Source organism: Psittacula echo (genome assembly GCF_963264785.1).
Source record: "Psittacula echo genome assembly, chromosome: 3".
NCBI lineage: Eukaryota > Metazoa > Chordata > Aves > Psittaciformes > Psittacidae > Psittacula > Psittacula echo.
In genome coordinates, this window is record NC_137736.1 from 91,816,262 (window position 1) to 91,841,598 (window position 25,337).

General features: G+C 36.8%; 1 protein-coding gene across 1 annotated transcript in view; it reads right to left on the reverse strand.

Annotated features, from left to right (window-relative positions):
- The window catches only part of TDRD3 (tudor domain containing 3), a gene marked incomplete at its 5' end in the record, with an annotated part of 104,930 nt that overhangs the window by 38,938 nt on the left and 40,655 nt on the right, over nt 1–25,337 (reverse strand). Inside the window, 4 exons of the mRNA XM_080613211.1 lie at nt 3,591–3,732; nt 5,858–6,018; nt 14,159–14,224; nt 16,951–17,035. Coding sequence (XP_080469337.1) covers nt 3,591–3,732; nt 5,858–6,018; nt 14,159–14,224; nt 16,951–17,035 — 454 coding nt within the window. The remainder of the gene's footprint in view (nt 1–3,590; nt 3,733–5,857; nt 6,019–14,158; nt 14,225–16,950; nt 17,036–25,337) is intronic.

Below are 25,337 nucleotides of genomic sequence, written 5' to 3' on the forward strand. Positions count from 1 at the left end.
CACTTAAAAATGCTGCCTTAGAATTATGACCTAATCAAGGGCTGACCACTGCAGCATGCTCATCATACCTTCCAATATCTATTAAGTGAAGCAGCAGAGTACAACAGTAATCTCTTGCCCAACCTGCTTTGCTCCCCAGGGTATATACACACTCTAGGTCTAATAAACCCTACACCTTTTTTTGAATCTAGGGAAATGTAAGCAATTCTGGAATGAACTCCAGCACTGAATCAAATTATAATAAAAATATTTATACCATAGCCTAAGAACTTAAGCATTTGATCATAGTTAATTCTGCATGCCCCCTAATCAGGAAGAACATGGTTAAGTTTAAGGTCATCTTTTGTTTTTTCTTTCCCAAATCAGAATCAAGGGAACACATACAAGAAAAGCTACTGTTCAAACACGTATTCGGGCAAATAGCAAAAAACACTTCAAAACTGCGTATTTACTAGCATTTAGCTACATGGATTTTGAATCGTTAACTATTTATTGCATGAAATTCTTATCCAGAATAGAAGACCTATGCCTAATAGTAAACAACAACGGTGGCACCATCTCTGCTCAGGTAGTACAGTGTTCCAAGAAGTGAGTACAACTGCTCTGGAAATTAAATTTCACTTTCTACAAAATAAAAGCAAACTGGCAACAATTAAACTTATAATTAAATTTGCTTATAGCACAGCAGTAGCTATCATTTACAATGAGCTTCAGCTTTCACTTCACATATTGTCCGATATTTACCAAGTACTCTTCCTTAATAAGAAGGGTACCAGCAATATCTCACAGAGACTGATCCTCACTGATTGAAACACCAGTCACGACCAAAACATGTCCTCACTCAAATATCTTTGAGAGTTGACAATCATCTTATTTGTCAACCATTCTCTTCTGTAAAGCTTTCTGAACAGGACAGAAACATCAAGTTCACGAAGAAGCTGCTATCAAAGTAGCATCTGGCTTCTATATACCTTTTTGAGCCCTATCTGTCTAGCTGTCAGTCCAGATATAGAACTGAAAGTACGATTTCCAGTGGTCATGCTTCACTTGTACAAACTGATCTCTCATCACCCACAGCTTTTCTGACATGAGCACATTCATGCCAGGAACCTAATCATGCTCTGTGAGCTGGTCAATGAGAAAAACAATACTCTGGCAAACTGCAACATGGAACTAAAGAATTGAAGGGACAGCAATAGGCAATAGTTAACTTTCTGAATATTACCTTACCAGAGTGAATCAGTGAAAACTTAGTTACCTCTCTTTTAACCATATTGCATAAAGCCAACAGAACTTGCCAAAAAGTGCTGAAAGTTGTTGCAGTCAGCAGCACGCCAATGGTTATTAAATGGTTTCCTTCTTGTAAACAGAACATGTCTGAGTTATTTCTTGACACTGACCTCAAAAAAAAATTAATATTTATAAAGCCACATTTATTTGTCAAAGGTCAGATAGAAGAAACATGAAAACACTGTCAAAAATATCACTAAGAAAGCTAACAAACTCTACTGACCCTTATCTTATGAATTAGATGGCATTTTTGAGAATGCATTAGTCCTATATGTCTCACTTCCATCCCATCAATCTTAAAACTGAGTGCCTTTTAACTGGAGAGAGAACTCACAGGGCTTTATGCTAAATATGAATCAAAACAATAAAAGGGGATGTTTCTGCTGTCTGCCCCAGAACCTTCTTTTTAATGAAACAGATAACCATTTAAAACCAGGAATGCTTGGTTTGGGGTTGTATTTTTTTGTTTGTTTAGTAGGTTTTGGTTTTGTTTTGGATTTTTACAAAACACTTTCAAATATGAAAGCACAAAAAAAATGCCAAACAGAATCTAATAGAAGGGACTCTGTGAAACTCATATTCAAATAAGTTTTGGCTCAGTTTGCTCAAATCTATAAAACACAACCAAACAACTGTTCCAAAATTAGCTTTAGCATCAACAAAAGTAGTACTTTACACAGAAATGACCACTGTATTCAAAGAATCATAGAATAGTTAGGGTTGGAAAGGACCTTAAGATCATCTAGTTCCAACACCCCTGCCATGGGCAGGGACACCTCACACTAAACCATGCCTCCCAAGGCCTCATCCAACCTGGCCTTGAACACCGCCAAGGATGGAGCATTCACAACCTCCCTGGGCAACCCAGTCCAGTGCCTCACCACCCTCTCAGTAAAAAACTTCCTCCTTACAGCCAATCTAAACTTCCCCTGTCTAAGTTGGAACCCGTTACCCCTTGTCCTATCACTACAGTCCCTAATGAACAGTCCCTCCCCAGCATCCTTATAGGCCACCTTCAGATAATGGAAGGCTGCTATGAGGTCTCCAGGCAGCCTTCTCTTCTCCAGGATGAACAGCTCCAACTTTCTCAGCCTATCTTCATATAAGAGGGGCTCCAGTCCCCTGATCATCCTCGTGGCCCTCCTCTGGACTTGTTCCAACAGTTCCATGTCCTTTTTCTGTTGAGGACACCAGAATTGCACACAATACTCCAAGTGAGGTCTCACAAGAGCAAAGTAGAGGGGCAGGATCACCTCCTTCGACCTGTTGGTCACGCTCCTCTTGATGCAGCCCAGGATACGGTTGCCTTTCTGGGCTGCGAGCACACACTGAAGCCGGCTCATGTTCAGTTTCTCATTGACCAACACTCCCAAGTCCTTCTCCGCAGGCCTGCTCTGAATCTCTTCTTTGCCCAACCTGTAGCTGTGCCTGGGATTGCTCCCACCCAGGTGTAGGACCTTGCACTTGGCATGGTTAAACTTCAGAAGGTTGGCATCAGCCCACCTCACAAGCGTGTCGAGGTTCGTTTGGATGGCTGCTCATAAGCAGCAGCTCTGCTATAGTGACAGTGATGTAAAACTGTATAAGAGAGGTGCATGGTAGTAATAGTGATAGCTTATCTGACAAGTATTTGGGACTGAAGGTAGCAGGGTAACAACCTTCCTGCCCTAGGAATTTCCACTCATTTGGGAGAAAACATATGAAGACGTCTTCCTGCAGCAACTTCTGTTCTATTGGGACAGGAACCAGGGTAAAATGGAGTAAAGGGTCTTATAAATATTTATGGCTTATTGAAAGATTTAAAAATCTCCAATTTTGTCTTTCTAATCAGAAATTTACCCAAAGAACTCATGATATCTGCAATGCAGAATTCATACTTAAGATTACCAACTTCAATGCTTTGCATACACTTACAATATTTTTTCCTCAAAATATACAGTTTGCAGATGGTAACTGTAAAAGGTATAGTTTTATAATATTTTGGCATCAAGCACACTGTTTAGGAAAGCAACAACCCATGACTGCACTAAAATAAATTTAGTACATTTAATTGACGTTTTCAGTCCCTGGAGAATATGAAAGGAATCAGTTCCTGTATAAAGATCACTTTACAATTTCTTCATTTGCAACATTACACATAAGACCTATTCACATATATTTGGCTGCATTCCTAAAAATATTAGGACAGTATAGATCTAAAAGCCTATCATATGAAAGTTCACAGTCAACAAATTAGGCTTGATGTCATTAAACGTAATACACATGCTGAAAGACAGGCATTTCCAGTGGTGTTACCTCACCCTTTGTAATTCCCACTTCTCTATAAGATGCTCCACTTCACCTCCAAGAACTGCTGTGTTATTGTCATCCAACAGCAAGAATCCATTTCTTACTTCAACAATTCCTGAAAGCTTAATTTTCGTTCCAGGTGGAGTGTTCAGGCTAAAAATAGAAACAAAGACAAATACTTCATCTATTTCATAAATACATTTATTGATATTCTGCTACCAAACCATATAAAACTCTTAATTCTACTATACTTCTAAAATTGTCGTATTTCATAATAAAAAAAATCAGCATCAAAACGCTTTGCAATATTTCCTGCAGTATGCACAATATATTCTAATAGTTTTATGAGAACACTTCCCATCCATTAGATGAAAATGCCACACTACAAATTCATGTAACAGAGATGAATGTCTGCAAATTGTCTGGTTAAAATCCAATTTAACAATACCAAACTAAGAATGTGATTTGTTTAGACTAAAAGAAAGTATCTCAAAGTCAGTTGTCCAAGTTCCTCATCCTAGGATGTGTTTATCGTTAATGGAGGATCTCTAGATGGTTAATCATGTAATGTTAGACACTTCAGAGAAAACAAAGAACTGCTCAAAAAGAAGCTTCCTATACACTACTAGCAGCCAGGACTGTACCAGAATAAATATAAAAACCATGCATCTTAAAGTGTTGCTTCTCTCATTACTCTATCATCTGAAAACATATGGATGTTTTCTGCGGTCAGCTCCCATGAGGAGTTACCTTACTATTTTTCCATGCGAATCTACTCTGAAAAACAACAGCAGCAGATGCATAAAAGAATCTCACATCTCCAAGCCGTAATTAAAATATATGACAAAGCAGCACAATCTGGAAACTGATTTTTCTTGTGACAAATGGGACACAGTCAGTTATAACCATTCAATTGAGACACAATAACCTCTTCGTAATACACTAAAGTTATTGCTGCAATCACAGGACCATACCACATGGTGAGGAACATTCACAGGGGAGTTAGTTGATTTCAGCACTAGTGGCATTAACCTTACCAATATTACTGGATTTTTGGTATTATTCTGATAAAAGAAAATGAGATCAGAAAGAACAGACAAGAAAGAAAAACAGAGAAAAAAATATTTAACATTATGCAAAGAGTGGGAGGGCGAAACACTAGTAATTAAGAACTTAATTTTAAGGAAAACTGATTTTTATGTACTGAATTCAATATTATGTACTGAAACAGCATATTATTTCAGGTTAAGAGCTCATCTTCAAACCTGAAACAACCACATGCAACACAAATTAGATTTTCATACCATGTCACTTGAAAAGAAGAGCTCATGACATTACTAAAGTGATGAGCTCTTTGGCATCTTTAAGCTTTTACCTAAAAGCTTTCAAATTGTATCTTCTGCTTGGCATTTTAAGGATTTTGTGATCTAGAAATCTACTTACACAGGAGCCTGTTTGCCTTCCTTTTCCGTTCTCTTCACACTGGAATACGATATTTATAAGTTCTGCTTGCTCAAGCTAAAATTAAAATATCATGAAGTGCTCTACCTTTTAAGACAGCACCACTCTAAACTGCAAGCTGGCTCCTGCTTAGAAGGAAAAGTTTAACAGTAAAAGATGATATTCAGAAATGAAATATGTATTTATATCTAACTGCTGCAGCTGCAGATAAAGAGAAGATTTTTCTTTAAATCGAAGTAAACTGAACTGAAGTGAAAAGCAAAGCACACCATGACTCCAGAGACTAGATACTGGAGATAATTTTCAACATCTTCATAACCAAACAAAAAGAAAAAATCCCAAGTTCAACAGGAATTAGCTCTCCTACCCTTCATTTTTAACTGAACAAGTATTTACTAATCCAACCCAAGTTGATGTCTTGCCCATGGCAAAGCAGCACTAGTTTCATTAACTTAGGTGTGTCAGGCCTGTGACACTCCTACTACCAAAGTTAGCAAAATCTGCTACTACTAAAAATTAGGAATTTAGCTCAAGTTTGCACACATCCAAAATGCTGTATGCCACATCACCTTGGACTCAGCAGATGGCTGCAAAAATCCTTTCTTTCTTTAAGTACTTTCTTCCTTTATGTCAGCATAAACAGTAAAGTACATTCATATACACCTTCACACACTGAATTTAAGTTTCTCCTTCATATAAGGAATTGAGAAGGAAGCCTGTTATGTCAAGCAATTTTTCCATATATTACTAAGGACACTTTCATTATTTTAAGGACATTCAAGCATCAAAGTAAAACTTTCTTTTCAAAGCTGTTCACCTTATTTTTGACATGCTACTGTATTCTATAGCTGTGCAGCTTGTGTGTCCATCAGTCATCTGTAAACGTAACATTCTGGGAGCAGCCTGAGATTCTTCATTGTCCTTTGGTGCAGCAACATTACGTATTTTCTGTATTTGCAGAACACATGGCCCTTCCAGCTATATATGCAAAACAGAAAAGACAAAACTGTTAACAACATTAAACAAACTAACTGTAACAGCTAGACACACTGACAGATGCCCTCAGGCAAAGGAAAGTGTAACTTGATCAAGCAGTCATGTTCAATTTCTATCACTCATGTACTGTATGTTCTAAAGCATCATAAAAATGGCTTTTTCAGAGAAACAGTTGTGATGCTTCATACATCTCTGTAATACTGAATATGGAAAAGAAGGGAATGAAAAGAGTTGGGGGAGCACACAAGCAAACAAAACCACAGATACTGTCACTTCCAACATCCTATGGAGTCCAGATAAGACTTCACACGCTGTACTGCAGGGTCTCATTGACAAAGTGTTCAAAGAAATAAAAAAACATCTTTGAAGACTATCTGGTTGTATCAAAGTACATTTCAAGTACAAACCCTATGTAAACACTAACTAGAAATACCACTTCTTCAAACAGTGGTGCAGTCAGAATCTAACAATCTCAAGAGACCTTGCTATCTATTGGTTACCTAAAAATGCAGCACATACTCCTATATAAACACCACAGTTTATGCTACAAAAAAACCCCAAACAAACCCCAAACCCCACCAAACCAGTTAATCACATTTCAGATACAGCTTAGTACAGAGTCATTCCTTTCCCCTGAGAAGTAAAACTGATCTCTAGTACCTAAGAAACAACAATAAAGAAGTAGTGCCACTTCCCTTTGAGAAACAGAATAAGTAGCCCAGAAGAACACAAAATAACAGCAGATAACAGGCAGGTGAAATCAGATAAATTACAGGATGCAGAAAAGGGAACTTTATCTAGGATGAGAACAAAAGAGAAAGGAAAGTTGTGAGGAAGAAATTCCAAAGTATTTTGGAATACCAACAAAGCATGAAATTGTACTAATAGGAGGAAGAAAACAGTCACTAAAAGGAGCAAAAGCAGCACTCTACAGAGTTCACTTCTTAAACAGTTTTGTGATCTTGAGACAGTAAGCAGTAATATAAACTAAAATTTCTACGGTATTTTCCTATTCTTGACACTTTCAGATAAATCCAAAATTGGACAGCATCTGCATTGTTTATGACTTCAAAACAAATCATGGAAGATACAGTATTCTGGATGGAGGATTTCTCAACAGCTGAAGATTTGTTTCTTTGGAATCTAGTGAAACTTTAAGCTTTCTTGTCTTTTTCCTTCAATATTGAATGTTTGAAGAAAAGAGCATAAGAACAACAGTACTCTTAGCAAATACTGAGTGAACCTTATTTCTTTCAGTGATAATAAATAATTAAAAGACCTATTCTATCATATGAATGAAAATCCCCCCCCCTTTATTTCAACAAAAGCAAACCTAGATAATCTAATGTATAGCATGAAAACACGTTCTCCCTTGTAAAAGAGACCCTCAGTAATTCTCTTCCAGATTCTTTAAGAATGATGCTTTCTATAGCACTAAATGAACCACAGTGCCACATTCATGGGTTGCTTCAATAGAAGCCTACCCTTGTCATAAGTTAATGCTAGGAGTTTTAACATTATACAATGTTTTCAAAGATGAAGAAGCACTAAGCAAATGAGAAGCATTTCTAGTTAACAGAAACTAGGTTTGTCACTTGGCAGAATATTAACTTTCCTACAGTGGCATTTTTCATCACAAATATCAAGCAAATTGTAGTTCTAAATACTTGCTTTTGGTTTTAAACAACTGTTTGGTAGATCCCTTATAAAATCAGGGGTACGAAGAAACAAGGGCTAAGGTAACTGAATATACATGCCAATATGTTCAGGGATTTGTGTCTACATACACTACAATGTGTAGTGTGTCAAGCATACACTACAATAAAACAGAGCTGCACCCTTGTTGGACAACAATGTCTGCTTCTTTAACAAAGGAAATTACATGTCACTTCAAAAAACCAGTGCAAACCAAGAATGGAAGTATGCACTATCCTTAAATACACACATTAAAAACACAATTATTTTAATGGACTTAATCAGGACCTTAAGTATCTACACCTCCCACCCTCAGCTCAGCTCATTTTCCCTCTCATCACATAAAATAAGCACATGGTAACAGGAGTTAAAAAAGTCAGTCTTACAGAACAAGGACAACCATCCCTAGGTTCCAGGTGAATCCAGAAGACCTATGCCAGTACTTTTTGTGTGGGCTATTTTTAAAGTGTCATTGTGAGAACAAAGACAGGAAAAAATCATTATAGTAAATAAACAAAACCAAAATCAGTTACAGTCAACAGGTACACTTACACATTCAATCCAAGAGTCAGCCAAGCTGAAACATCTTCAGCACTCAGGTGCTGAATGTTACATATAAAAAGGTGAGAAAAGTTTTGTTTATCCAACAGAACTTTCTAGTAAATTATCAAGTACCCTAAGTAGCAAGGCTGGTTATATCCCAACTATAACGTTGTCGCCTTATAATGGAGTCGCCTTCCAATATAAAAATGCAGCCTTCAGTTCCCTTACTAACACTTTGAAGACTTCCAAGAATAATGTTGAATAATATATCAGATAATACCTGCATCACCTAGGAAAAGGAAGAAAGAGAAAACATTTCAAGACATCAGCAAGATAAATTTAATTATTTCTAAAAAATGGACAATGTTTGGTTTGTGATTAAAGCAAGCTCGTTCTTTCAACATTTCTAGAACACGTAGCCTTTAAAAAAAGGGACTGCAATTTGACAGCACTGTAATAACACCTGGAATGAAGGGATATGTGATTTGTAAAGATAAATGGCTTTGTAAAGGTTTGCACATTTTACAGTGTTTTGTAAAGGTTAATGGCTATTCAGCATACCAGACAACACTGAAAAAGTAATAAATTAAATACACAGATACAGAAACCTTAACGGCCTGTCATGGACACCAGACTTCTTTGAACACTGAATGATGGTCCATTGTAGTGTAACTCAATGGCCCATCAAGTCTAACATTTCTGTGCATCTGGTGGCAAAGACCAAGCTTACTACAGCATGGACACAAAGGCTGGACACAGAAAGGCCACAGAGATGATTTAAGAGACTGAAGAATCTCTGCTGTGAGAGAACTGGAGAATGACAATGGGCACAAAGTGAAACACCGGAGGCTCCAGCTGTCTGGACCTCACCCTGGGCAAATGCCTCTAGGTGGCCCTTGAGCAGCAGTGTTGGATCAAATGACCTTATCAGGTCCCTTCCAACATCAACCACTCTGTGATTCTGTGACTGTTTTCTTGCATACAATCCTATTATTATTATTTAAGTAATGCCTTCATTCTTAAGTTCTAAATAGTACAGCTGTAGCTTGTTTCTAGGCTTAAAGTAATGAAGATATCATTAACTCATGTCTAGTTAAGTTTATAAGCTACTTCAATATGAAGGTTTAGTTTATTATATCTAACATATACTTTTTCGTATACTTTGTTCTTTTACAAACAAACAAAAACTCCATCACCAAAAAAACCTGTAGGACATCAAAATCCACAAAGAGACAATAAAGGCAACAAAGCACAGTTAGTTACGCTACAGTAATGAAAGAGAAAGTGGGAAGCATATGAGTAACCTTAAACAGGAACTGGAATCGCTGGCAAATTATATTTTAACAGCTTGCCATCAATCTGATGGTACTCAGAAAGCATCTGTCTGAGCTCAGAAATGAAATCCTGTCTTAATGTTTTTTTGGGAATGCATGTTTCCATTGTAATGGAACATAAATACTCAAAAGAAAACCAGTTACGCCTTAAGCATAACAACATTACTGAATTACACCTTGTAACTTTATATTCCTTTCATTTTTATTATATTAATACTTAACATATATTTCTGGTATATAGTCATCTAGATGAAAACTAGAAAGTGGAGCTTCTTCAGTTTCTATGCAAATGTGGCCATCTTGTGGTTAATGCTGGTAGTATTATTTTTTCTTAAATCAGCAGAAAACACAGCTCTAAAGGAGTTAATTAAACATTTCTGTGTACTAATGATTGAAGCTGATAACCACCTATAATGGTTAAATACCCATATTGTGTCACACAGGGTCACTACACCAGCTTTTAGAATCATGGAGTAGTTAGGGTTGGAAAGGACCTTAAGATCATCTAGTTCCAACACCCCTGCCATGGGCAGGGACACCTCACACTAAACCATGCCACCCAAAGCTCTGTCCAACCTGGCCTTGAACACCACCAGGGATGGAGCATTCACAACCTCCCTGGGCAACCCAGTCCAGTGCCTCACCACCCTCTCAGTAAAAAACTTCCTCCTTACAGCCAATCTAAACTTCCCCTGTCTAAGTTGGAACCCGTTACCCCTTGTCCTATCACTACAGTCCCTAATGAAGAGTCCCTCCCCAGCATCCTTATAGGCCTCTTCAGATACTAGAAGGCTGCTATGAGGTCTCCACGCAGCCTTCTCTTCTCCAGGATGAACAGCTCCAACTTTCTCAGCCTGTCTTCATACAGGAGGTGCTCCAGTTCCCTGATCATCCTCGTGGCCCTCCTCTGGACTTGTTCCAACAGTTCCATGTCCTTTTTCTGTTGAGGACACCAGAATTGCACACAATACTCCAAGTGAGGTCTCACGAGAGCAGAGTAGAGGGGCAGGATCACCTCCTTCGACCTGCTGGTCATGCTCCTCTTGATGCAGCCCAGGATACGGTTGGCTTTCTGGGCTGGGAGTGCACACTGAAGCTTGGCTCACATTCATTTTCTTATTGACCAACACTCCCAAGTCCTTCTCTGCAGGCCTGCTCTGAATCTCTTCTCTGCCCAACCTGTAGCTGTGCCTGGGATTCCTCCCACCCAGGTGTAGGACCTTGCACTTGGCATGGTTAAGCTTCATAAGGCTGGCATCAGCCCACCTCACAAGTGTGTCAAGGTCCCTCTGGAGAATGCAGATGCAAATTTTATGCAAATACTTGCCTATTTCACTTACACTACAAAATAAAGTTATTTTTATGGAAGATGGAAATACATCATAGGTTCTCAAGATACATATAAATAATACTGATCCTAGTCTTGGATGAGAGGAACAATAGTGGCATACAATCTCTGTTTCCTGAAGCATTTCTGAACCATAAATGACTACTTTCTACTAACAGATTGTTAAGAAGTCTCTCCTGTCCCAACTGTATTCTTTACTTGCCTAAAGCAAATACACTTTTTTGTAAACACGTACTTCTGTATCATAAAGTATTTTTATACATTGCAAGCTAAGTAGGAGCATTTACTAAGTAGTCAGATTTCCTTTATGTTACTCAAAAAAAAGTAAATAATACAGTTAAGCAAAGATTCAGTACACTACTACTCTAGGCTAAAAACCATAATTAGGGGTCATTCCCAAACAGACTTTTTCTGCAAGCATTACTTCCTTTCAAAACCCAAAAGATTATCATCTCCCAGCAAGTGATCAGCACGTGTTTGGTTTTGGTTTGTTTGGGGTTTGGTTGGTTGGTTGGTTGTGTTTTAGAATAATTTTCCAAGGTCTATGATCCAAATAAAGACAGCTGATTAAAGTAAGACCAAATTAAATTTTCCTAAAAGTTCACATGCAAAAAATCTGGCTCCTTAACAATACTGACAGAACAAAGTCCCTAGGATTTAACAAGTACCATTTATTAAACAAGTATTTGCCTTTATCAAAGGCCATTAAGGGCGATAGTTTTCTTCTGTCCAGCCTGTTTCCTCCAGCCTCTCGAAATTCCTTCTGGTGTTTTCAAGCAGTCATTATCCAAGAGAAAAAAAAAAAAAATTACTCTGTTCCTCTCTATTTTCACTCTTTCATCATTAAAACTGGCAGAATTCTGTAAACTCTGATCTCTCTCAGCTACGTGACAGTCTCAGAAATAGAAATAGCTTGAATCAAACAAACTTTCAGAAAGAAAATTTGGACTGGACTGGATTCCTGCAGCATTTGATTTTATTATCCAGTCACCCACCTCCGACTGTAAGACAGCCCCATGCAGAAATTTACCAAGCTCCATTCAATTAACAGTTCCTTTGTTTTTACTTCGGACTCTACTGTTTTGTACTGCCAGTAACAAACCTGAGAATCCTCAAAAGGACACAACAGTAACACAAAGCAGAACATACACTGAGTGGAGAGCAACAGGTTAAATGGGGATCCTTGAAAATTAAACTAGAACTACATTTTTCTCACCTTTTCATTTTCTGAGATGTTCAGTTTTACAAAATATAGATGTAGTATTTGTGTGTGAACAGGTGCAGAAGGCTTTTCCCATGAAAAGGTAGCTGCTATCTCCCAGGTATTTCAAAGCACTAACCACCACAGCTCTCAAGCACACATCCCTTGTTTTTGTGCAGAGGTTTTGTACTTTGTGGAAACAAATGGCCCAAATGCACCTTCTCTAGTTTGAGCTGAGAAACACGAAAAACATGACTCAAGCAGCTAAACTAGAAGCAAACTTTTTAAAGAATGTAAGTAGATTCTCATATATAATGTCCATCAAAGCTCTGAGGAAATTAATGACACTTTCACCTTTAATTGACCACTTGAACTACAAAGTAACAACTATAGGAAACATTACTTCTAAAGGAAATGGAAATGTTTCTAGGTATATTCTCAAGTTATGACTGAAAACTGAACATCTACCTCTAAAGAAATCCTACTACGAAAACTGAAAAAAAACCACAGTACTATTCAAATCACTTTGAACTGAAAACATGTTCAAACAGCAAAATAAGGCTGCACATAAAACCTCAACACTCTGGAGAATTCCATTTAACCAAATACATTTGGACCTTGTTAATATTACATGATCTGAAATGCAAAATTCAGTAATACTCCAATTAAGCAACTAAGAAATGAACAGTTCAAATCCAGATGTCATAAAAAGCAATTATTTTGCTTGTTTTCTGTATTTCAAAAACTGCATACTGAAGAAGAAGAAAAATATTAAAATCACAGATACTAGAAACAGTTAAATTTTTTAGGTGGTAAAAAATTATTTAAGCACTGTAGAATGTTGAACAGCATTGTATCCAGAAACCTAAAGAGGTAAACAATCACTGTCATAAAATACCACCTTTTTTATTTATCTGCAAAAAAACATAGGTCCACATAATAAGAAATAAAGTTAATAAAACTTTACCCAGAAAGTTAATCAGTAATATGCTGCATGCACAGACTGCTGCCTGGCTAAAAACTATGATCTTGCAATACACTATCTCTCAAGTGTTCTTTTCATACCTGACAATAATGTTCAGGCTGTTGTTCCTGGAGAAGCCAGTGTTTACAGCAGTCACAATTCCATTTAGACAATAGCATCAGCAGAAAAAACAAATCCCAACAGCTCTTAACAGCCTCTCTCATCAATCTTGCTTTCTTAGAAGAAGCCAAACTCATCTTGATTTATCACTGTTTGAATTTCTACAGTAATGAAGTCTGCTTCCCCAGAACTTTCACATCAGTGATAGACAGTCAATATTTGAAAGTTAAGGATAATGTTTTGAACTGAGAACTACTAGTAAGTTTAAAATAAAATTCCTTTGTTTATCCCCTCTCTTAACTGCACGTAAGGAAGAAAGCAGGAAGGGTGCACAGAAGGGGCCAAACTCAATTTTTATCTGAACATACAACATATGTTAAAAACCTAGCACATCCAAGTTTCAAGTATAATACTATTCTGCAGCATATAAACTACTATCTAACATGGTTTATCCACATAATCTGTAGGATACACAGTCACAGGAAAATTACATTGGCTAGCTATAATGATGCATATTAGTGAGTAATACAGCATCAACATGTATCACTATATATCATAATCATACAGCTGCTTTGCTTTACCCCTAAAGCCTGCTTTGCTGTTCTCACAAGAATAAAGGTGGGGAAAAAAAATAACTTCTGAAACTGTGTCAAGACCAAACAGGGTAAATGACTTTTGAGTGAGAAATGAAGTTATCAGGATTGTCCACATTTACTTAAGCATTTCAAAGTTGAGAAATAAAAAAAGAAAGAGTCCTCTTTATGAAGCCTAGTGGGCAAACTGAGATGTTCATATATTTATCCTGCAATATGCTCAAATATTGGGTTCTTTTGTATGTGAAATAATGACAAAATCAGACTAATGCACAACAAAAGGCTGTCATCACACAGAAGTAGTGAAATAAAAATATTGTCTACCTTTTCCACCTTTCCACCATTGATGTCACTGGGAAGGAATTTCTTGCCAATCGTTCTTAAATCTGTCTGAAATTAATACAGAAGGCAACAGAATATTAATCTAAAACATCCTGTTTAAAAAAATAATCATTTTAGAATAGGAAAAAGAAGGGTGTTTCTTCTATAATGTTTCTTACACTATATACAGACTAAGAAAAACAACCCACTAACTGCATATGATGAAAAAAAAATTAACAACTAAGTGTTCACAGAAGAAATCCTTTGGGTTTTTAAAATTATATTCTTGTTTTAAGCACATTTTCAAAGATGATTAAAACGCTTTAAATAGATGAGACAAAATTACTAACTCTGAGATTTAACAGAGGTAAACATCTTTCTTCACTCTCCATCTGGCACTTCAGAGAAAAGAGTTTTTAGTTTGTCTGTTCTTACATGCACAAATCCTTCACGAAAGGCTGAGATGATTTTTGCAATTATACCTAGAGTAAAAGCTTACCTTTTATTTTTATTAAATGCTTTTTAACATAAATACCCAATCACTGCTTTTGGAAGTGAGGTAGACAGCTGCATGACATTATTCAGCAACTGTGCAACATGGCCACTGACAACATTAAACTAAAGAAATTGTACGATCAAAGGAAAAAATGTCCACAAAAGCACCTTCCTCGCCTAACACTGTTTGGACAAGTATATCAATCAGGGTGATGTGTGACAACAGGATGCACTGGATGGCTAGAAGGTGCAGCATGGGAACATAGGAAGTGGAATTAAAACTAATTAAACTTCTCATATTAGGGTTTTAGTGCATTTACACATGTGAACAAAATCAGCACAGCAGTGCAGCCTAAAACAGCTATGCGTTCTAAACTGTACTGTTTGAAATAAGCCTATTGGTTTTAAATAGAACATGCTGGGGCGGATTACTGTACTGAAGCTGAAAACCCTCCTTATTTATTATGATCATAAACACTTCCAATAGAAGGGCTAAATGTAATTACTACTGGAACTTGTACACTAACTCGCCATTAATACATGCCAATGGACTATTGCTCTGGCACCCTAATCCAGAACTGAGCAGCTCTATATTTTAGTCTGCAAAACATTGTAAACAAGTAGTTTGTTCTGTTTTTAGCAAGAAACATTGGTATCCTACAAACAGAAAACTAATTGTAGGGATGCTCTTTTAGTGTATTTACTCCAATCACATATAGAGTGGATAAGCACTCAACCCACTTTCAAGATAGCCATAGATAGTGATAAGAAAGCACATTCAGTTTTCAATCTAAGCCCACCTGAGGGAACTGATCGGTCAGTTATTTATCTCTGAATAGCACACAAGCTCCTATAAACTGTTCCCACATATTCCATATCCATATAATTGATGAGTCTCCAGCAAAGTGGTTTGGAATCATAGCAGCAACAAGGAGACACAACTTTTACAAACTTTTTGCAAGATCTTACCCAAATGAAAACATTTGAAGGACTGAAGGTACATTTATGTCTGTTTCATACTTATTTATGCAATTCACACACAGAGAAAAGGTCAATTGACTTCTTGGTTTCTTCTGTCTAAAACATGTCTCTAGCAGTCAAGTAGAGAATTTGTGAGTTTATAAGAAGTGGAATCTAAATTCTCTGTTATCCTGCTGTTCAAGCCACACTGCAATTCTCTATTCACCCAACAGGCAACTTAATCTTCTGGGCATCAGAACAACTGACTTAACGACAAAAACATTGATAAGTAATTAAAACTGGCTTTGGAGTTATTTTATTATCTACCAAGCAATCGCATGCACAAATGACCATGTTAGTACTTGTTCCAGCATTTAATTACACAGAGGGTAATACCCAATGAGTCGGAATTATTTGGTTTTGTTTGTTTGGGGTTATTTTTCTAAAACAGTAATGCATTCTCAGATACATATAAACATGCTGCTACAGCCTAGAAACAAATGCTTACCCTCTGGCATGTCGTGTATTACATTCTTTGCATTTCTGCATTATACTTTTGCTTTTCTTCTTTTCAAATTCATTACATGAACTGGTGCATGCATACATATGAGTGATCAGACACATGCTTTAAAGAATAATGAAAGGAGGAGAGAGGATACTCGTTCCAGAGTATCCTTTTAAGCCAAAAACGGTTGAATCTTAAAGATGGACAAAACAGTCCCTTAAGAATTCTCATTCACAATTTCATTAAGAAAGAATACTTTTCTCTTAAGTAATCTATACATTGCTTTTCCCATTGGAACTACATATAGTTAGTACAAAGGATGAAGTTCATATAAATCTATATACAGTGCATAAGCTTTAAAACTTCTGAGTATGGATGACTGAGAGGTTTGAAACAAAACGTAAAATTCTCAAAACTCTCCCTCGTGATAGAATAATTTTTTTTAAAAGAACAAATACACAGATTAAGTTGCTGCCCTTGTTTCATTCTTACTGAAAAGGAACAGGCTTACTAATGTTTACTAATGATGTCAGTACTGATTTTATTACTGCTTGTACTTTTGACTTTAGATTTACATTTCATAAGCATGAAAATATTTTCCTACAGCAAATTATGTTCATTTTTTCCTCCTCCAGGTTTCACAGTTCAGAATAGGTGCTATTTCCAAAAAAAATTCACAACCATATATGCAAGGTGAGAAATAAGTACTGTGCTATATGTTAGTCACACAGATAACTGTACACTTAATTAGCCACACAAACCTACACTTCAGCCATTAAGTATAACATTTTTAGCATGATTTGTCAGGAAAAAAGTTTTCACAATCATAACTTACATTAAGGGCAACCAGGATAAAGTCATTTGTATTAACTTTTTCAGAGGAACTTAGGCAAGCTTCAATTCCTTCATCTGAAAGATACCTGTTAAAGACAAAATACAGTATTAGAATATCATATGATGTATCTATTAGGCAAACATTTTTCCTGTATACATGATTATTGTCTTTACTTTGTATCTTTTGTGCTGGTGAAGCATAGATTTAAAAATACATGGGAAATGGCTTCATGTAATCAGTTTCCTTACACTGAGATAAGATTAAGATTTCTTCTTCCCTAATTTCTAGCCAAAAAAACCCAAACCAAACCTCTACTTAAAAACCAACAATCCCCTATCATACCAATTATTTTGAACTACACTTCTCATGCCCACACCCTGGAATTAAGGGAACCTGGTTTCAAAATCAACCTTTACTTGATTTAAGTGGCATACTTTCATTCATTTCACCTGCAAGCAAAAAAACAAACCAAACCAAACCAAACTAAAAAACACCCATCCCACACACAACACAGAAAACATCTGTTTCTAAAGAGCAAGGATGTATGGTTAAGCTTTAAAGGGCTGGGGCACATAACATATAACACTGTCACCCTGTATAATGTATTCCTTAAAAAGAATACATCCTATAGAACGTATTCTTGCTTGCCTGGGCTACAAAGAATGTGATAAAAATTCAAGCCTATTACAGAGCATCAACCTTCAAACATGGTGAAAGTTTAAATAAGAATAGAAAATCTCCTCCACAGCCACATTTGGAAATGGCATTTGTGACCCTCATGGTGGTAGCCTGGGAACAGTTTATTTTTGCAAAGATTCTGTTCAGAAGTAAGTTCTGAGAATAAAATAAATTTGTTCCTCTAAACAGTGTTAGCTTTAAATGGATTCAGCTAATCAATTCCAAAGGGTCGATGTATTCTAACCTCCAAAACCATTTTTAAAAATAGTAAGAATTTTAACTTAAGTGCTCAGAAATTGTGGTACTTGTTATTCATTTTGACTAATATTTTCTATTTGAAACCCAAGTTTTAATTTTTACATAGCTGGCAATCTGCCTTCTCTGCACAGCTCTTTATTTTACTTAATTACATGACAGCAATCATTAAATAATTGTTGTTGGCTAAATATTCAGTCTGAAACACAGTACTTGCCCAAATAACATTTAAATGACTACCTACCAAGAAATCACCATTCCCCAGCAAATAGAAGAATGATTTAAGAAAGCTTAATATACATTAATGAATATTAAAATCAAATATTCCTGAGTGAGTCAAGAAATACTTCTTATTAAAGAAAGTAACATCTACAATGTAACATACAAACAAGGCAATCGATTTGAAGGAAAGCACACTTAATAGGTCTTTTTGATGCCAAACCTCACCCTCTCCAGCCCTGCCAGGGTTCCCAGACTAATAAACAATCCCAGTTGTGCTCTAAACTGATACTTGATGAGATATAACTGTTCAAGTCAAACACTGACATCTACGAAATCCTGAGGGAACAGACCACCATCACACAAAAAAAAAAAAAAAAGGAAAAAAAACAAAAAAACAAAACACACCAAACAAAAAAAACCACCAAAACAACCAACCCAAACAAACCAGAAAACCAAACCCAAAACAACCCAAACCCCCGATGCACTGAATGGGAAAAAAATGCATATATAAAGACATAAGAAGAAACAATGCTATCTTTTATATAAAAGGCAGATGCTTGAGAAGAATAAGGTGGTAAGATTTGGCTGCTTGTATGGGAGTGCAGGATTTCCCAGCTGAGTGGCTCTGAGCTCAAGTACTATGACAATTCAGGTAACTACTGTAAATTAGCAGATCTTCTTAGCTGGAGTCAGAAGGTAAAGTAGGACAGCATTCCCACTCTGTACCAGAGGAAACTAGAACAGATACATCCCACAGGTACTATCCTGCTCTCAAGGCTTCAACTGTGGTTTAATTATGCCAGAAGACTTCCTAGAAAGAGCAATACCGTAAACTCTACAGGTTTCCCTTCTGCCATCTTCAGCGTCAACCTGAACATAAGTTCAACAGCAGGGGTTGGGGCACTACAGAAATCCATAAGCTGAGTTTAAAGACTGTCAGGCAAGTCATGGGAAGATTCCCCCTCTTCTGCTCCTAATGTAAATGAAGTCATTCTTCAACTCTGCTGAAGCGAACAGGACTGCAGCTCTCCTACAGTTACTCAGCTATACAGTTACTATATTTAGATATAAGCACTACCATTTTCCAGCAAGAAAAAAAAATGTTTTTAAAGACTGAAAAAAATCAACAATCTGCCCCAGAATTAAATTCCTCTTATACAGGATAATACTAATTCTGCTACCTCAAAATTCACTGCTGAGTCACAGAATCATAGAATGGTTTGGGCTGGAATGGACAATAAAGATCACCTAGTTCCAAACCCTCTGCCATAGGCAGGGACACCTTCCACTAGACCAGAGTAATGTTTTACTTTATTACTGCAAAGTGAAGATGCAGTCACAGCTGTCAAAATTCCACTCTGCTTTAGTACAAAAAAAAACAAAAACAAAAACAAAAACAGTTTATAACTTTATATGTATAAATTTATACATAAATTTTCATTGTAGTTTGTCTCACTACTTTGGAATTTTTTTTGAGACAGAAGAATAAAGAGAAACCCACTGGAAAGGACTATTTATTTTTGACTTGTGCTAATATAAGCAACAGCACTTAGCAAAAACATTGCTGACTGAGATCTCTGCCAATGTAACAGAGGCACCAATCATGAAATGCCACTGGGGACATCTATTACTTTGATTTAAGCAAACACTAAAGCTTTTCAGCAGAAGACTGATTAACATGGTTGTTAAAACAGTCTTCAAAAAAACAAAATCTGTGAACAAAGTGGGAGGGATATTTTATAGCTTGGAGTTGGTTGGTTTGGTTTTTATAGATATTTATTACATGAAAGCATAAATTACTTAAATGCATAAGAGCCGGATCAAAATTACTTTCAAGAAAAAAGATCAAATCAACAACTGTGTCAGCAAAACTATGCTAAACAACCTCAACAGAAGTTAAAAAAGCAAAACTATCAGAGCTTTCCAGCAATACATCAGGTGTTACTTTTGGTGCAATAGGATGTAAAAGTGCAGATTTCATCAGAAATGGTCAGAAATTGATAATAGAAAAAACTGCAACCAAGAAACACTGTACACCAGAATTAGCCAAAGCACAGATTTCTCCTTCTTTAAAAGAAGCTTGGAAGTAATGTATATCCAGTCCCTCTTTCCATTTTTCCCTAATAACTGTCTTATACTATTTTATACAGCAACAAGTACTCCAAATACATGTTTAGATTTTCTTTACAACCTTACAGGAAGTTCTTTTTTCCCCTCCCATTGTCTGTACAGTCTCTTATTAGAACTACCTAAGCTTTAGTTTTGTGTATTTCTTGCTACAGTCTCACATATTTGAAGAGGAAAACTCACACACATAAAAAAACCCAAACCAACCCACAAACCAAACAAAACCACCAAAACAAAACAGGGTTTTTTTAAATAGATGCATTTATATAGGGAAAAAAAAAAAAATCCAGACCCAAACATCTATATCTCTCAAGTATGAAAAGGGAGTTGCAACAGGCAAAAATTAACTCTTCAGATGACATAATCCTTTCCCCCACACCACACAGATTAAATCTGAAATTCTTTTTCCAGGCTCTGAAGGTAACAGAGGCCCCTTATTCATCCACTTTTAATTACAGTATATGGTACGCTGAAGATAGGAATTTTACAGCATAAAGCCACTCAATCTTTATGTTCTCTATATTAGATGAAGGAGAGAAAAAAATCTGATCCTGAAAAAAAACAGAAGACAGCAAAAACCTCCTCTCTAGTCAAAGAGAACAGCCCTACAGCGATGTGTCTGTTCTATTCATGTGAGTGCCTAACAACATCTACATTACCCATTCTGCCCATTTTGAAAAATATCACAACCTCAGATAATGAAAGGTGAACTACAATATGATTCTAGTATGTTAATCCAATATATTTCCTACTGCCAAGAGGCAGGAAGCAATCCTAAACCACCTATGAACCAGACCACACTGCTGGAAGCAGCTCACAAGCTCCCCATCACCACAAGCTACCAGGCAGTGCTGTACAAGCAGTGTCCTCATCAATTCTTGCTCTCCAGGCCTCCAACCCAAGCTGTCCTCACCTTCTCTCTAAAAGCCAGGGCCATGGGAAATAACCTGAAATACAAATGCTGAGGCCAAAACCCTCAAATTTCCCTTTGCCCTTCCCATAAACAAGCAATTCAGAATGACACACTTTTGCTTAAGATGAAGTAGCCAATAAATAAATGGTAAAATAAATGGGTGAGAAGCAGCCAAGCTCCACAAAGCTTAGAAGTCAAAGGCTAGCCAGTAGGTGACCACTGACATCTTACACTGACAGCGACAAAAAATTATTTCCTTAACATACAATGCATATATTACTACCCTGGAACACAAACCTGACAGACTTAAAAGGAGGCAGCTGTGTTCCAACTGGCCATTTAGTTTTTTGTTTATTCACCAAAATAAAACCAATCAAAACCAACCAACCAAGCATACAAACAAAACTCCACAAACCAAAAAAAACAAAAAAAAAAACCCTAAAAAACCCCAACAAAACACAAAAACTGAACCACCACACACACAAACTGACATGGCACTTCTTTCTAGGAGGACTGGTAACTAGAATAACATGCATTGCAAGCACCTTTGGTTTCCAAGGAAAAAAGAATTCACTAGACTTGTTTCTTGCACAGGTTTTAAAACAATCTCAAAAGCTATAAATCAAAGTAATGTAGATAATTCTATTGATTTTTAAGGAATTACAGCAAGTAATGCTGCATGAGTCACATAGAGAATTTGTGGCCTTAGCATATTAATACAAATTTTTTTAAAAAAGATAAACAGAATCAGTTTACAACCAAATGGGCAGAAAGCTGCCGCAAATGGCTGAGATGGTTATTTGTGATGCATCCTCTGGAGAGAGACTGGTAGGGAGAGAAAAATAAATGCTTCTACTGCAGTTCTTCCACATTATGTTTGCTGAAACCTGGAGGGATATCTCACCTATTCCTCCCTCCCTGTAGCTCTGCTCATCTGAGACATGTAGCAGTACAATCCTCTTAGCAACAGCTTTTGTCAGAAGAACATCTCCTACAAAGTACCTAGATTCTTACCTTACCTTCAAATGAAACATTAAAACAAAGCCATTAGTAGTGAATCAGCATTTTCTATGGGAACCATTCACATAAAAAACCAAATCTGCAATTTTTCTGTCAAAATGTTCTTAATAAGCTTCTGTGAGAAACAGATTTCAGTAATTTTTCCTTTGTAATACACATATTGCATCAGTGACAGGCAGAGCTGTTTTCCCACTGCTCCTTCAGATAAAGTATGATATCAATTTAATAACCCATTTTTGCACATTATAGGTGTGCACATTCTCCTTTTCTGTATTTTCCATTGCTAAGGGCTGTAATTCTGTACTACCAATCTCAGCTGCGCTTCTACTTACCTCATTTTATCTTCTGCTTTACTTCATCAAGAACAGACTATACCTGACATGGCCTAAATCTGTACAGACAGATTTCTGTACTACTACACCATTACCACCTATGTCTGAAACACTGAAGAAAATCAGTGATATTAAGAGCACATACATTTTTTTCTTCTCTACTCTATACTGCTGGATCAAATACTTGATCTGCAGACAAACAGGTACATGTACACACACACATACACTTTAATAGGCTTAAAATAAGAGCTTTACTCTAGAATTAAATCCACCATGCAAAAAACTTTCCTAATAATGTTTATTTGTCACAAGCATGTTTTCCTCTAGCTGTAATTAACAGTTCATGCACCAACAGAAATGTTCAATCTTCTAGCCTTTTATTATCTCATCTTACATTTTTCTAGCAGTCCTCTGTAATTTTCTCCTATCATCTCTACAATTCACATTTTATTAAGGAGAAGCTTTATTTAAGGAAAGAATAAAAGAAATAAATATTAATAAGCATGCTCTGTGAAGTTTACACATTTCAGATTCACAGCTCTTCACAGAATCAGTGATACTAGCAGAAAACACAAACTGCACTAACAGTACTTCTTGTAATTCAGTGCCAGCCTACATCTTACAGTAGACTTTATATATTTTTCATTGTGTGTACGTAGAAATCAGAATGTTCCTTCTATTACTTCGCTAAGAAAGCACATTTATGCAATCATGCCATACAAAATGGAAGGGGTGCAGGAAATCGCAAAGAGCTTTCAAATTTATCATACTTGGTAACTCCACAAAAGAAGAGAGAACAATTTTAAAAATAAAGCAAAGTGCAACTTCAAAGAAAGCACCAGTACGAGACCACCACTGGATGTCAGTATTGTTCCATAGCAGAAACACTCTATCTTCTATGTTAGCTATTTTAAAAACTCGGGAGTTCTCTTAACTAGGGTTCCAAAATGTTCCACTGATTTTCAGTTGTATAAAGGAATTACACTGCAATGTTACAAACGTTACTGAAGGGCTATCATTAAAGCAGTTAAAAAAAAAAAAAACCACAAAAAACCAACCAACCAAGAAAGACCCCACATTTTAAAACATGATGATAAACATGAAAATCAGATTTTTAAGAAGGTTTCTTCATACTCTATAAACGGCATAACAATACTGGGAAGGCAACTGACATTGTTCATCCTAACAATGAATTCTAAGATTAAAGAATAATGCAGTATTATACAGACTACCAGACAAAATAAAATATGGATGGATCTTAAGGGTGAAAAAGAATAGAGAAGATTTTAGATAGATTCAAGAGCCCTGCCAAAATTAGGGCCAACTGTTCCTTTATCCACAATGCAACTGTCTGTAAGAAATTATAAATGTAGATTCAGTGACATTCTTGGCAATTTTACTATTAATATTCTCACACCCAGAAAAGTGATGTTTTCCTTAACATCCAACCTCACTGCATTGCCTCCTCTTACCTCTTGTTTTCTGCACATCCATTGAGATGAGACCAAGCCTTTCCTTTTTACAAGCACATTTAAAGACTTAATTCCTACATCTTGCATGTCTTGCTCTGTATCTTGTACATTTGGTGTATCTTCCTCTGTGTCTTGTGCTTAATACCAATGATTATTGCTATCCAAATGTATTCTTGTTCTCCTATCACTTTTCCATCTTGCTAAGAACACTTTGAACTCTGACCCTGAGCACTCTAGCTTTGCATTCCTAAGGAGCTTTGTCTTGTGTTTCAGCTGGGTACTTCAGGCTCCATCACTCAGGTGTTTAATGACAGCATCAAGTAAAACTGGACCTAGAAGATGCCTTCACACAGCCTCAGATTTTGACAGTGAACCATTCGTAGTCATTCTTCCTAGTGCAGTCAAACCAGTTTCATAATTGCTCACATGAACTTAATCTAAACTTTTTCAGTATTTCAACCCTTGAATATGCAAAACCAAAATGTTAAATGAAGAGAATGAACTGTATTGTGTCGCTATTCAAAACTCACTATGTTTGAAATGGAATTATCATAGAACACCAGGTTAGAAGGGACCTTAAGGATCATCTGGTCCAACTTTTCTGGGCAAGGCATGACCTAGACTAGTTGTCCCAGCACCCTGTCCAGCTAAGTGTCCAAAACTGGGGAATCCACCACTTCCCTGAGAAGATTATTCCAATAAATCATAGAATGGTTTGGGTTGGAAAGGACCTTATGATCATCCAGTTCCAACCCCTATGTTATGGGCGGGGACACCTTCCACTAGACCAGGTTGCTCAAAGCCCCATCCAGCCTGGCCTTGAACACCACCAGGGAGGGGGTAGCCATAACTTCTGTGGGCAACCTGAGCCAGTGTCTAACCACCCTCACAGTAAAGAACTTCTTCCAATATCTAATCTAAATCTCCCTTCTTTCAGATTAAAGCCATTCCCCCTTGTCCTATCACTACATGCCCTTGTAACAAATGCCTCTTCAGCTTTCTTGCAGATCCCCTTTAGGGCTGACTGTTCTCATTGTAAAAAATTCTTCTCTAGTGTTCAATCGGAATCTTACCAGGATTAACTTGTAACCATTACCCCTCCCCTCCTTTCTTTTCCACGTCTCCTTGTAAAAGGAAGTCTCCATCTTCTTTGTAGCTATCCTTTAAATCCTGGAACGTTATGCTGGCAAAAACCTATTTGCACCATTCAGAAAACACATTGAGAATTACAGAATTTTGGTTGCAACTAGTTAAGCATCTAGATGAACAGACATGAAGGCACTTTATCTTTAAAGTGTTACTGACATTCCCAAAACTGGTGCACAGCCACTACAGCACCTCAGTTAACTACGCAGCTAAACTTGCATC